Source organism: Aquarana catesbeiana, linkage group LG01, assembly GCF_042186555.1.
Source record: "Aquarana catesbeiana isolate 2022-GZ linkage group LG01, ASM4218655v1, whole genome shotgun sequence".
Classification (NCBI taxonomy): domain Eukaryota; kingdom Metazoa; phylum Chordata; class Amphibia; order Anura; family Ranidae; genus Aquarana; species Aquarana catesbeiana.
In genome coordinates this window covers 817165293-817179405 of record NC_133324.1, presented here as the reverse complement: position 1 = coordinate 817179405, position 14113 = coordinate 817165293, and the positions used below count along the sequence as shown (strand labels likewise).

The 14113-nt window shown below is 45.8% G+C and overlaps 1 protein-coding gene across 1 annotated transcript in view; it reads left to right on the top strand.

Annotated features, from left to right (window-relative positions):
• Positions 1 to 14113, top strand: part of TRMT9B (tRNA methyltransferase 9B (putative)) — a 137564-nt gene that overhangs the window by 59920 nt on the left and 63531 nt on the right. Inside the window, exon 2 of the mRNA XM_073608336.1 lies at positions 6910 to 7064. Coding sequence (XP_073464437.1) covers positions 6911 to 7064 — 154 coding nt within the window. The 5' untranslated portion in view covers position 6910. The remainder of the gene's footprint in view (positions 1 to 6909; positions 7065 to 14113) is intronic.

The following is a 14113-nucleotide window of genomic DNA, read 5'->3' as shown; positions in this document are numbered from 1 at the left end:
GTTTGTAAACAAAAAGAACAGGCATGTTGGAAAACTTTTGTCGATTGGCTTCAGCCACTGATCAGTGCTTCTTGACAATGGAGAGTCCCGCTACATACACTGTCCTGGCGGGAAGGACTCCTCCATCCACCTTGCTTGTGTGGATAGAGGAATCTGTTTTTTTTTTCATTCAGCTCGCTGGCTGAACGAAAAAAAAAAAAGACCCACCCATGGCCAGCTTAAGTCATGTACAGCAGTGGTCTCCAACATTTTTGGCACCCGGGACCGGCTTCTTGGAAGAACTTTTTTTTTTGGGGTGAGGGTTTAGCGCTTCATTCATTCTGACACCATAGTTGATATGGTGTCAGGATGATTGAAATTCATTATTTCTATTATTCTATATTATTACTTTGTAATATACAGTATAATGAAATTGTTCAACTTACCATAATGCTCACTGTAGACTGCCACCAGATGCATGGTGTCACTTATCACTGTAGCCTGTCACCAGATGCAGCATGTCGCTAGCCTGCCACAGCCACCAGATGCAACGTGTCTCAAACAGGGCCCGGACCGGCACTGGTCCGCGGCCTAGGGGTTGATGATCCCTGATGCACAGCACAAAGTACGGAGCTGGGCAGCTTGCAGTATGTCATGTACAATACAGTGTAATGATTGCAGCTACCAGGAGTATGTCATGTACAGCACAGTACATGGAGTGGGGGAGTCTGGAGTATATCATTTATAGTACAGAGTCAAGTTGCCTAGAGTAGTGTTTCTCAACCTTTTTTCAGTCAAGGCACCCTTTAAAATGATGCAAAATCTCGAGGTACCCCATTCTAACATATACACATTGAAATAGTTTTATATAATGCAGCAACATCTACACACATAGGACACCCAACGTTAGAGGTGATTTATTCTTCCAGAGCAAACACACATTTGCACACTGGTACTGACTAGCATTCCAATGTTTTTCTTCTCCCTCACTTAGCTAATGTGACCCCAGTGCTAATAGCAAGGGTAGGAGAGATGCAAACAAAGAATGCTGTGCAGGCGCCCAACCTCGTTCTTATCAACTGATGACATCATTGGTTGTTTGGGTGCCAGCAGGTATAAGGTTCTAATGGTGCGCAAGGAAAACCTGTGGCTTTGTGTAACTAAAAGGCAAGCTTGATCCACCCTCTTCTGGCTTGTATACAATTTTTTGGCAGGTTTTATGCATTTTGCCAAGGCACCCCTAAAGAAACCTGAAGGTACCCTAGGGTGCCTGGGCAAAAGCTGGCCTGGAGTATATCTTCTACAGCATAATGTATAAATGTGTCTCCTGGCACTCTCCAAGTCTCTGTAGTTCTCTAACTTCACATTGCATTAACAGCTTCTTACTTCTGGTTTTCCCTCGATGGATTGCCATTCTGATAGTATGCTTACACAGTGATGCTCCTTAAGATGCTCTCTTGGCTCTGTCTTTGCGTTTGTGCTCATAGGTTCTCTTCAACAATCTTATAAATCATGGATCACCTAATTGGTTTACTCCTCTGAGCACTCTGTCTATGTTATATCACCATGCAGTTTTCTAACTCTAGAGTGTGTGTATGAATACTTAATATATGTAATAACCATTTACAGTATACAGGTAGAGAACATGCATCCTAATCATTTATATATTTTGTGCATTATTTTTTATTATTTTGTTTTAATACATTTTTTCTATTTTATTTATTTAATTTTTTTAATGAACTTTTGCAGTGTCAAAAGGGGGCTGACGTGACAAGCCTTATTTGACTGTAGAGGCCTAGATTCATGATGCCTCTTCTGCATCCAGCCAATGCTGATTGGAGAAACAGAGCCCTGAATTGCAGTAATTCTGGCATTTTTATGAACCAAACTCTAATTTTCGTGTGAAACATTTGCTTCCATTTTCCCTGGGTTTTCATGCATATACTGTACTTGTGTGCTTCTCTGGACTATTGGTGTTTCTTTTCTATCCCTGCTACTTTCTTGGCATTTTAGTAAATAAGAGATAATGAAGAAAAGCTATGTGTGAGTCTTGTGTAAAAACATTTATAAATATACCCCTATGAATAGCTAGTGTGATAGTACTGATGCTGGACTGCAACATATTTCATGAGTAAAAGGTGGCCCCAGACTGAGATAATTTTTATTCATGCAGGTCTCCCTACAAATGTGTAACATTTCACTTGGTTTGTTAAGCCTTAAAGATCTTATATCTGGATTCTGTCTTTTTCCCGGGGGAGAACTTAAGAGCATAGCCTTCTAAAAGGCATCACGATTATCTATATTTAGAATGAATAGAAAGAAATCTCTTTTTTTATGTCAGTGGTGCATTAAAATGAGTCAGAAATATTTAACAAAAAAAGAAAATGTCAGGAAGGACAAATACACATAAGCTTCAGGCAAGAAAAGGAGACAGCAGAAATTTTATATTGTGTGAGGATGCATAAAAATGAAACCTGACCCATTTTTGAAGAAGTACGAAGAAGATGTGAGGATGATGAATTTTATCTGAGCTAAGTCTGGAGGAGAAACAGGAATGATATGTGAATAGGACAAATGACACCTGACCCATATCTGGAGGAAAAGAGAGGGAAGGAGATGAGAGGAGGACAAATGACACCTGACCCATGTCTGGAGAAGAGAGGGAAGGAGATGTGAGGACGACAAATGACATTTGTCCCATATCTGGAGGAGAAGAGAGAAGGAGATGTGAGGAGGACAAACACACCTGACCTATATTTGGAGGAGGACAAATGACACCTGACCCATAACTGGAGGAGAAGAAGAGAAGGAGATGTGACGAGGACAAATGACACCTGACCCATATCTGGAGGAAAAGAGGGAGAATGGGACGTGAGGAGGACAAATGACACCTGACCCATATCTGAAGGAAAAAAAAGAGAAGGAGATGTGAGAAGAATAAATGACACCTGACCCATATCTGGAGGAGAAGAGCGAGAAGGAGATGTAAAGAGGATGGGTAACACCTGACGTGTCTAGATCAGGACATTACCTTTGGAGTCAGGGGGAATGAAGAGCCGGGCCGTTGATTCTCCTCCTGGGCGAACAGGAAGTGTTGAGACACGATTGTCTAGGGAGTCCTAAGATTCCCTGCCCTATCGGGTCACAGGAACTGCTTCCTGATGTGCCGGGGAGAGAATCAGGCAGACAATAACGAATATTAATTCACAATTGTCACAAAACTAGGTGGGCTCGGGGCGCAGTGCTCTGCGCCCCCCCCCCCCCAAGCCCACGCCTTTAAAGCCAAAAAAAACATTGGAATCCATGTGTTCAGAGCCCTGCATATATATTAGGGGCTGGGCGCATACATTAGGGAGGTGGCACCCCTGTGCCCCTAATGGAGCGGCCGCCACTGATGAGGAGGATAAGATACACCTCACCCATGACTAGAGGAGACATGAGGAGGACATTTGAAAAGGACAAGTAACAACTGACCTATTTCTGCAAGAGAAGTAAGAAGGAGATGTGAGGAGATGAGTGACACCTGACCCATATTTTGAGGGGAAATTACTAAAATTGACTCTGTTGTGTGAATGGACAGGCTTGGCTTGCCCCCAACACCCTGTGTGCGAGTGGTGGTGGAGAGGAGTTGCTTAGAGCAGAGTCACTTTTCAATAAGCTCAAAATATATACTTTTCATGAACATATTTATTTTATTTTTGAATTTTAAACTGTATCTTTGTTAGAAATGTTGGTACAAATTCATTACCCCCCCCCCCTTTTACTCCCCTTTTGGTAATTGAATGTGTTACTTTTACCAGTGATAATATAATTGGACAGATAGCTTTTGGAAGGAATGAATGATGGGGGTTAATCTTGTGACCCTTGAGAACATATCAAAATGACTAAAAAGGTTACATAAGTGCCTGGCTCTTCAGCACTCTTCTGTGAGCCTGAGACAAGGCTTGACTGGGATAACACACCCTCATAGGGCTCACAGGACACGGGAAAAGGACTGGTGCAGGACCACATAGGATGTTGGAGGGTTGGAGCTGCTCAGCAGTCAATAATTGCTTGGACCGCTGGTGTCCCGGCAACCAGTGATATCACATGTGCATCCTTCCCCCTTAGCAAGTTTTTCAGCCCAGCTCCTATCCCCTGCAGCTAGTTCCTTCTGCCAGCTCCCGCCCCCTGCAGCTCCTGTCTTCTCCCACCTCACACCCATGCCTGCCCAGCTACTGGACATATGCAGATATGTTGTTCACTTGGTAGGGATTTATAGGTGCACTCTATTGGGCACATATGTTGTAAAGGGGCACTCTGGTGGGCACATATGATGTAAAGGGGCACTTTGGTGGGCACATATGGTGTTAAGGGGCACTTTGATGGGCATAAATGATGGAAAGGGTCACTCTGATGGGCACATATGATGTAAAGGGGCACTCTGGTGGGCACATATGGTGTAAAGGGGCGCTCTGATGGGCACATATGAGGAAAGGGGACACTCTGATGGGCATATATGATGAAAAGGGGACACTCTGATGGGCACATATGATGGAACGGAGCATTCTGATGGGCACAAATCATGTAAAGAGGCACTCTGGTGGTGTCAACTCATATAAAGGGGCACTATGATGGGGACACTTTAGGTAAAGGAGCACTCTGATGGAGAAATATGATGTAAAGGGAGCTATCTAATGAGCACATATGATGGAAAGGGGCACTCTGATGGGCACATATGATAGAAAGGGGCACTCCAATGGGGACAACTGATGTAATGTAAGAATGTTGTAACTGAAACTTGACAATACAGATTGTTGAAATGCTATGGAAATTGTACATTTCTCAGTTTTTGATAGATATACAGTGACTACAATCTTTCTGAGTCATAGCACACACTTGAGATTCGGACTTCGGCTAAAAGAAAATTGTAGTGAGCGGACCTCCTTGAATTTTAAATCAATACCCGTGATTTAGAGTAATGGTTAAAGGGTTTGTAAAGCTTCATTTAAAAAAAAAAAAAAAACAAGAAAACAAACATTTTACCTTCTCTGTGCAAGGGTTTTGCACAGAGTGGCCCTGATCCTCCTCTTCTGGGGTCCCTCCACGGCGCTCCTGGCTCCTCCTCTTCTCGAGTGCCCCCACGGAGAAGCGTTTTCCATGGGGGCACTCGTTCAGGTGCGCTCCCGAGTCCTGCTGCTGCGTCCAATGACACAGACAGCAGGACTTGATCCTGCCCCCGGCTCCCGTGTCATTGGATTTGATTGATAGCAGCGCGACCCAATGGCTGCTATCAATCTATCCAATGAGGACCCGAGACAGTGGCTGGAGCTGCTGTGCTTGTCCCTGTCGATGGAACGACCGGTAAGTAAAAGAGGGGCTCTGAGGGGCTGCTGCACTACAGCAGGTTTTTCACCTTAATGCATTGAATGCATTAAAGCGGGGTTCCACCCAAATTTTGAACATTATCTCTATGCATTCTCTTCCTTGCCTAGATGCTGACATGCTGTGTAAAAAAATTTAAATCGCCGTAATTACCTTTTTTTTCTAATCTTAGCACTTCCTGGTTTTCCTCCCATGGGAGTAGGCGTGTTTCTAGCCTCTCCCAGACCTCCCACAGTCCCCTGGGAGCTAGTCTCAGGCTTCCCAGCATGCATTGTGCAACAGCATCATCACAACATCTCGGTGAATGCTGGGAGCACAGCATTCACCGCATCCAGGAAATACATGCTTGTGGGCTTCAAATGCCCACAATGAAGATGGTAACCGCCTTCAGTGAATTTTATAAGTTATTCTTTACAACGAAATCGGACACAGGCGGACTTATTACACAGAACATGTGAGTAGATAATCATGAGAAGAAAAGTTTGTGAATGAACTCCAAAAAAAAAAAACGATAGATAGGTGGACCCCCGCTTTAAGCTGAAAAACCTTTGGGGGTTTACAACCCCTTTAAGTTGTAGAGCAGACACAATATGGTCAGTAGACCCCATTGCTTCTGTTTTTCATGTACAGAGGGTTGGTCCCTGACACAGAGGACGTTGGTTTTGGAGTAGTGTATATGCAGACAAAGAATTATGTTTATACTGGGCAGGATTAATGTTGGGGTTAGAGAAAGGGTTGGTTTGAGGCTACAGTTGGTAGGGCATTGCAGCCTGAGCTTTGCTTATAAAAAAAACATTAGCGCCAGTCTCCCAAAATGCAGTGTTTGCTACCTTAGAGGCTAGTTGCCAGGGCGGAGCACACTCAGGTAAGGGTATTGGGAATGTATAATTGGCTGCAAACACCAGCTTTCAGAAAGTCAACCTTTTCTCATCAGCAGTTTATGGCAGTTTTGCAACTTCTGTCAGTGTCTGGTTAAAGCTTGCAGGAGTTTGCCTTCTATTCTGACTGTCCTCTGAGGCTGCATGACCCCTGACCCTCTGCCTGGACAGTGCTGATTGGCCATGTGCTGATCACATGCACACTCTCTCTAGTAATACACACCAAGCTGAGCATGTGCAGAGTGCCTCCTAGGGCTCTATCAATAGATGGATTGGGGACAGTAAAAAAATGGCTAGATCAGCGAAGACAGGATCAAACAGCCTTTTTACACAATGCAAAGGATTAACCCCTTAGGTTCCACAGTGAGTGTAACAAGCATGCTTTACTGCATATACCGACTGATTTTACTGTTGTGGTTTTAATAACACTTTAATGAATAAAATCCAACTCTTTATCAGTATCTGATTTTTCTTTTCTGCTTCCAGTATTGGTGTCTGTGAAAACAAATGTCTGAACATTGTGCCAAACAAGTCAATGTAATTAGTATGACTTTTTTCTGTTTAATGAAAGGGATTATTTTGGCTGGTTTAGGCAGGCGTGCTCTAGATGAGATGTATTCATCTATGTTGCTGTTCTAGCCTTCTCTTTCATACTTAAACTAAGCAGTGTTTGGCTGTTCTCTTTCAGCATGGACTATGAAGCTGCCCAGCTGGAAAATCAACATGTGCACAGCGTCTATGAGAGCACAGCTCCGTACTTCAATGAAGTGCAGAGTAAAGCTTGGCCGAAGGTTCGACAGTTTCTGCTGGATCAAAAGCCAGGCAGTCTCATTGTGGATATAGGTAAGGTTCTCACTGTGGTATTGCTACAGTAAATTTATCCTGCCAAAAGGATTTGTATTTTTGTTCATGGGGTCCTGAGATTTATACAGCTCTGCCACACGACACAGCATTGCCAGGCAGGGCTGGACTGGGACACAAATTTGGCCCTGGACTTCATCCAGACCGGCCCACTTTCATTTTGCAAACACGCACAAAAACAGTACATAAACTATATGCAATTGCGCAAAAAAACACAAGTAAAAACATTCCACTGTAAGTAAAAAAACACAGGTCACTGCACTATGGGTGAGCAGGGACTTGGGTATCTGTGGTGTCACTGAAAGAAAAAAAGTCCCTGCATTGGTGGTTTCACTGGAAGGACAAATGTCCTTCTGTCCGTGTTGTCACTGGAAGAAATAAAATTGTCCCTGCATCCATCATATGTGATGTGCACCAGTACATTTAAGGAGATGGGGTGGTAGGATGCTGGCAGTGGTGATGAAGATGACAAGGGGTGGGGTGCTAGGAAGCTGGCAGTAGGGATGAAGATGACAGGGGTGGGGTGGTAGGAAGCCGACAGGGGGATGAAGATGACAGCGGTAGGAAGCTGACAGGGGGATGAAGATGACAGGGGTGGGGTGGTAGGAAGCCGACAGGGGGACGAAGATGACAGGGGTGGTAGGAAGCTGACAGGGGGATGAAGATGACAGGGGTGGTAGGTAGCTGACGGGGATGAAGATGACAGGGGTGGGGTGGTGTGGTAGGAAGCTGGCAGTGGGAATGAAGATGACAGGGGTGGAGTGGTAGGAATCTGACAGTGTAGATGAAGATGACAAGGGGTGGTGTGGTAGGAAGCTGGCAGTGGGGATGGAGATGACAGGGCTGGTGTGGTAGGAAGCTGGCAGTGGGGGTGAAGATGACAGGGGTGGGGTGGTAGGAAGCTGGCAGTGGGGATGAAGATGACAAGGGGTGGTAGGAAGCTGACAGGAGGATGAAGATGACAGGGGTGGGGTGGTATGAAGCTGGCAATGGGGATGAAGATGACAGGGGTGGTAGGAAGCTGACAGGGGTGGTAGGAAGCTGACAGGGGGATGAAGATGACAAGGGGTGGTAGGAAGCTGACAGTGGGGATGAAGTAGACAGGGTGGGTGGTAGGAAGCTAACATAGGGATGAAGATGACAGGGGTGGGGTGGTAGGAAGCTGGCAGTGGGGATGAAGATGACAGGGCTGGTGTGGTAGGAAGCTGGCAGTGGGGGTGAAGATGACAAGGGGTGGTAGGAAGCTGACAGGAGGATGAAGATGACAGGGGTGGGGTGGTATGAAGCTGGCAATGGGGATGAAGATGACAGGGGTGGTAGGAAGCTGACAGGGGTGGTAGGAAGCTGACAGGGGGATGAATATGACAAGGGGTGGTAGGAAGCTGACAGTGGGGATGAAGTAGACAGGGTGGGTGGTAGGAAGCTAACATAGGGATGAAGATGACAGGGGTGGGGTGGTAGGAAGCTGGCAGTGGGGATGAAGATGACAGGGCTGGTGTGGTAGGAAGCTGGCAGTGGGGGTGAAGATGACAAGGGGTGGTAGGAAGCTGACAGGAGGATGAAGATGACAGGGGTGGGGTGGTATGAAGCTGGCAATGGGGATGAAGATGACAGGGGTGGTAGGAAGCTGACAGGGGTGGTAGGAAGCTGACAGGGGGATGAATATGACAAGGGGTGGTAGGAAGCTGACAGGAGGATGAAGATGACAGGGGTGGGGTGTTATGAAGCTGGCAATGGGGATGAAGATGACAGGGGTGGTAGGAAGCTGACAGGGGTGGTAGGAAGCTGACAGGGGGATGAAGATGACAAGGGGTGGTAGGAAGCTGACAGTGGGGATGAAGTAGACAGGGTGGGTGGTAGGAAGCTAACATAGGGATGAAGATGACAGGGGTGGGGTGGTAGGAAGCTGGCAGTGGGGATGAAGATGACAGGGCTGGTGTGGTAGGAAGCTGGCAGTGGGGGTGAAGATGACAAGGGGTGGTAGGAAGCTGACAGGAGGATGAAGATGACAGGGGTGGGGTGGTATGAAGCTGGCAATGGGGATGAAGATGACAGGGGTGGTAGGAAGCTGACAGGGGGATGAATATGACAAGGGGTGGTAGGAAGCTGACAGTGGGGATGAAGTAGACAGGGGGGGTGGTAGGAAGCTAACATAGGGATGAAGATGACAGGGGTGGGGTGGTAGGAAGCTGGCAGTGGGGATGAAGATGACAGACAAAATCTGTGGAGAATAGCTATTAGGACATCTTTAAAGGTAGCCTGTTGGGATTGAAATATGGGATTTGCCATCCTGGCTTGCTTTTAGGAACTCTGTTGTCAGTCACCCTATAATTTGGCCAGAACAGTTCCCTTCAAAAGTAAAGCTTGTGTGCTTACTTCTCCAGAGCTCTATGCTTCCTTCTTTCTCTCCTTTTTAAATGCTGCAGCCTCTTTCTGACTCATCAACACTGTTCAGGACTGGAAAGATAAGTACTTCACACACCGTGTGGGACAGTCCAGACAGCCATGGAATGCGCGTGCTCCTCTGATTTGTCATGGGAGGGACTGGAGCCTGGAGGAGGGGGTGGCGTAATGTTGAGGTGGGCGGAGCACCACGCCTGTGCTCAGCACTTAATTGGCTGGCACGGCACCTGTCCTGGGCACAGTGCCAGCGAGGCTGCAGCAATTGGTGGGGTCTGGCGGGCGGTAGTAACTCAGCACCAATCCGAGTGATGCACACAGACAGTGCTGCCTGGACAGACCATGGGCCTGCACACTGAACAGCAGCACATTATGCATAGGCGCACATACAGTGAGTGAATCTCCAGGCCGTCAGAGTCACTCAGCACTATTCCAGCGGAGCCGCGCCGGCCGCCCAGCCTGGCAAACTGATCCATCTAGGCCGGCCTGCACCCTAGCGGCTAGGCTAGGCAGCAGTGCGAAACTCCCGGTAGTTCTGATGGCCAGTACATGCCTGGGCAAGGCAAGAGAGCTATTTTTTCTATGCTGCAGTTCCATATACCCAGTGAAGTGACTGGCATTAGGTGATACACAGAGATGAAAGCAATTCTTCTACAAAAGTTGTAACTAGGGTTGTCCCGATACCGAGCATTTGCCCAAGTACTTGTACTCGGGCAAATGCTCCCGATACTTCACCCGATACCTGTACAGTCAGCAGTGATCGGCACATGGGGGAGTTACAAGCTTCTCCCCCCGGCTTTCAGCTGCTTTAGTGACATACAGCAGTGATCGGTGCTTGTAACTCCCCCACACGCAATCACCGCTGACTGTCACTGCATCCTCCTCCATGCCCCCTCCGTTCCTCTGTCCCCCTCAGCTGTCCCCCTCCGTTCCACCGTTCCCCTCTCCTTCTCTGTCCCCTCCGTTCTGCTGTGCCTCTCCGTTGTCCCCTCCGTTCAGCTGTTCCGCTGTCCCGCTGTCCCCCTCTCCTTCTCTGTCCCCTCCGTTCTGCTGTGCCTCTCCGCTGTCCCCTCCGTTCAGCCGTTCCGCTGTCCCCCTCTCCTTCTCTGTCCCCTCCGTTCTGCTGTGCCTCTCCGCTGTCCCCTCCATTCTGCTGTCCTCCTCCTCCATCCTTTGTGTATGGACAGAGTCAGCTGACTCTGTCCATTCACATAACTGAAACATTGTAACCTCCTATGATTACGTTGTGTCAGTTTATGAATGGAGAGGAGCCGCTATCTTCTCTCTATTCATTCTCAGTGCAGCTGAGGCTGCAGAGAAAGGAACTGAGGAATCTCTATCCTCTGTCTCTTTCTCTGTCTCAAGGGGGAGATATCAGAGGTCTGTTAAGATCTCTGATATCTCACCAAAGCCCCCCAACAGGGCTGATTTAAAAAAAAAAAAACACATATTGCAATAAAGAATAAAAAAAAAATATTGTAAAAAATTAAAATTGTAAATAAAAAAAAACAAACACACAGACACCGTTCACCCCCTCCTCCCCCCCCCCCCCCCCCCGAAAAAAAGAAAGCATTGTTTAAATAAAAAAAAAACACTGTCATGTGACATTAAAAAAAAAAAGTATCGGTAATCGGTATCGGCGAGTACTTGAAAAAAAGTATCGGTACTTGTACTCAGTCCTAAAAAAGTGGTATCGGGACAACCCTAGTTGTAACTGTTTATATGCAGTTTTATCTGCAGGCGTTCAAAGTCCAGAATTTATAAAGCTTATCTGAGCTGTCAGAAAACGGGGTGGAGAGCTGAAGTTACACTCTGCAGAGCTCAGTGAGGAGAAATCTGGGAGCTAATTGGAGGGAAGAGACACCCCCCCCCCCTTCACACAGCACACAGAAACAGAGCTGAGGCTGTCAATCAGCTGGAGATCCTTCCCCTGTCACCTTTTTTCTCTTGTTGTCAGGAAAAGTTGCCAGAAGTGATTTGTGCTGATAGAGGAACAAAGCAGCAGACAGAAATGACACTATGTGCTCTTAAGTGAGACAAGTACACACTATAAAGGGATATGTTTTGTTCATATTTTATGTCTGAGGTTTGCAACCACTTTAAAGTGACACTAAACTCTGTATTTTTTTAATCTTTTCAAGTATATATTCCTAACTCAAAGTGCCTGCCTTCTATTGCTCTCAGCCTCCTCCAATAAATCTCCTAATTCCATTTTTTTTTTTTTTTTTTTTAGCTGTTGTGATCCGACTTCCTACTAGAGGGTGGCTACATTAATTCTAAAGTGTCCAGCTATATGTAGGAACGTATCCACCTTCTCTTGGTCACTCAAGAGATGGACTATGGACTATGGGATTTTTATAGTGTGCTTAGAGCGGTGTACATGGCTGCAACTAATGCTCACTGCACATTTATAAAACAAAAAAAGTACAAAAAAAAAAGGTTCGGGAGCTCACAGGATATTACAGGGTAGTAGAAAAAAACAGTAATGCCGCGTACACACGGTCGGAATTTCCGACAACAAATGTTCGATGGGAGCTTGTTGTCGGAAATTCCGACCCTGTGCAGGCTCCATCGGACATTTTCTGTCGGAGTTTCCGACAAACTAAATTTGGGATCTGGTTCTCAAATTTTCCAACAACAAAGTCCATTCTCGTAAATTCCGATCGTGTGTAGACAATTCCGACGCACAAAATTCCACGCATGCTCTGAATCAAGTATGAGACGGAAGTGCTTGTTCTGGTAAAACTAGCGTTTGTAATGGATATAGCACATTCGTCACGCTGCAGATTTTAAAATCTTTTAATGCAGCGCATTTTCTTCTTCTTTATAATGCTAGAATAATTAAGTTGTTTTGCTGCTGATATTTACACAGAGTTTTGACAAACTGATTTCTTTATTATTTCTCGTGATCTCCTGAATAATATTATTTATTTTATTTTTTTTGTCAGATCTCCATAATAATATTTTGCATTTTTTTTATTTTTTATTTTTGTTTTTTTTATCAAGATCAAGATTTTTTTTTTTCTAGTGATCTCCATAATATTTTTTTTCGTTTTGTGTGTCAAGTTACCACAACACCATTATTATCTTGTATTTTTTAACCTCAAGGAGGTTGGTTGGTGTCCCTTGTTAATTTGACATGTATTTAGGAAATGCACAGAATTGAAAGAAAACACATAGGCAAGTATTTGTGAATCAAAAATAGCCATTTATTATGGGTCATAAGAAAATAAAGAGGAAGGCAACACTGGAGAAACTGGTGAAATTGCCAAAGCCTTTGTACCCCAGGGCACACATTAACTATTTTAGAGATTTTAGAGATCAGGAACAGCAGCAGATGACATATATGTCCCCAGGCTGTGGTCAGACAAGACTGAACCCAGGCCATCACACTCTTTTCTTCCTTCCAGGCTGTGGCTGTGGTGTTGGAGTTGTGGCTGGAGGTGAGAACTCACACAGGTGGGTTTTGGTTGTGAGTTGGCCCCTCAACCCCTTATTTAGGGTCAGATACATCATTTCCTCACAGATGAGGTATTGGCCCTCCTCCATTTCCTGCATTTTGCATGCAGCCATGGAGACAAAAGGCCTCTTGAAGAGTGGGGGTGGTTCTGAGGGCAGCATTAGCCTCCTGAATCAGCCCAAGCGCTGCCTTCTCCACATTCCTCCCCTTCCTGGGCCTTTTGGTTGGAAGGCAGAGGGGAAGGACCTGGGATTCGGTCAGGCTACTGGGCCGTGCCACCTCCTGGCTGCCACTTACTCCCGCCACCTCCTGGCTGCCACATTCCACAGCCTCCTGGCTACCACATTCCATGCCCTCCTTCTGGCTGAGGCTTTCCTGTGTATGAAAAAGGGACATAGTTTTAGTTTTTTGTTCATCAATCACACACAATTTTCAGCTCATGACTGTTGCAAATTGAATGTTAACAAATAGAAAAGACTATCATTCTGAGCCCAGCATTTTTCATTCTTGTCCCAAACATTTTTGGCCACTACTGTCTATTGATATGTAAAACTCTTTATTAAATCAGCAATTAGTGATCAATAATAACATCTAGTTAACATCATTAATATTACGACAAGAAATATGTAGAACAATGCTATACCTGGCTCAAACTGGGCTCCTCCACTTCTTCCTGGCTGGAAGGCCCAGGTTGGACGTCGGAAGCCTCAGCTGGGGTGGAAGAAAGCATGGAAGGAAGAGTGGAAGGTAGGGTTGAGAGTGATTGCCTGACTTCAGTCTGGTTGACAGAAAACAAAGTCTCTCATAGTACCAGAGCCTGGTCATCTGCTGCTGCTCCTGATTTCTAGGAATCCGCGACCTTATTGCGCTCCCTATTATAAGTGCTCCTCAGGCCACCAATTTTGGCCTTCAAATAGGGGATAGTTGCAGTGGGGATCTGCGGCTTCCCCAACTCTAGCAGTTTCTCCAGCGCTGCCTGCCTCTTTTGTTAATGATTATAATGCACCGGGTGTTTTACCTGCCACAGACAGGGCAGCTCCCTGTAATAGTCTATGAATAGGGGGAGGAAGTTGTGATCATTGAAGCCATTCATTTTCTCTGCAAGACACAACACAAGACAAACGCTAATGTCAGGCTAAACTCTCCTAATCTTGTCCCAATATAGGCCTCA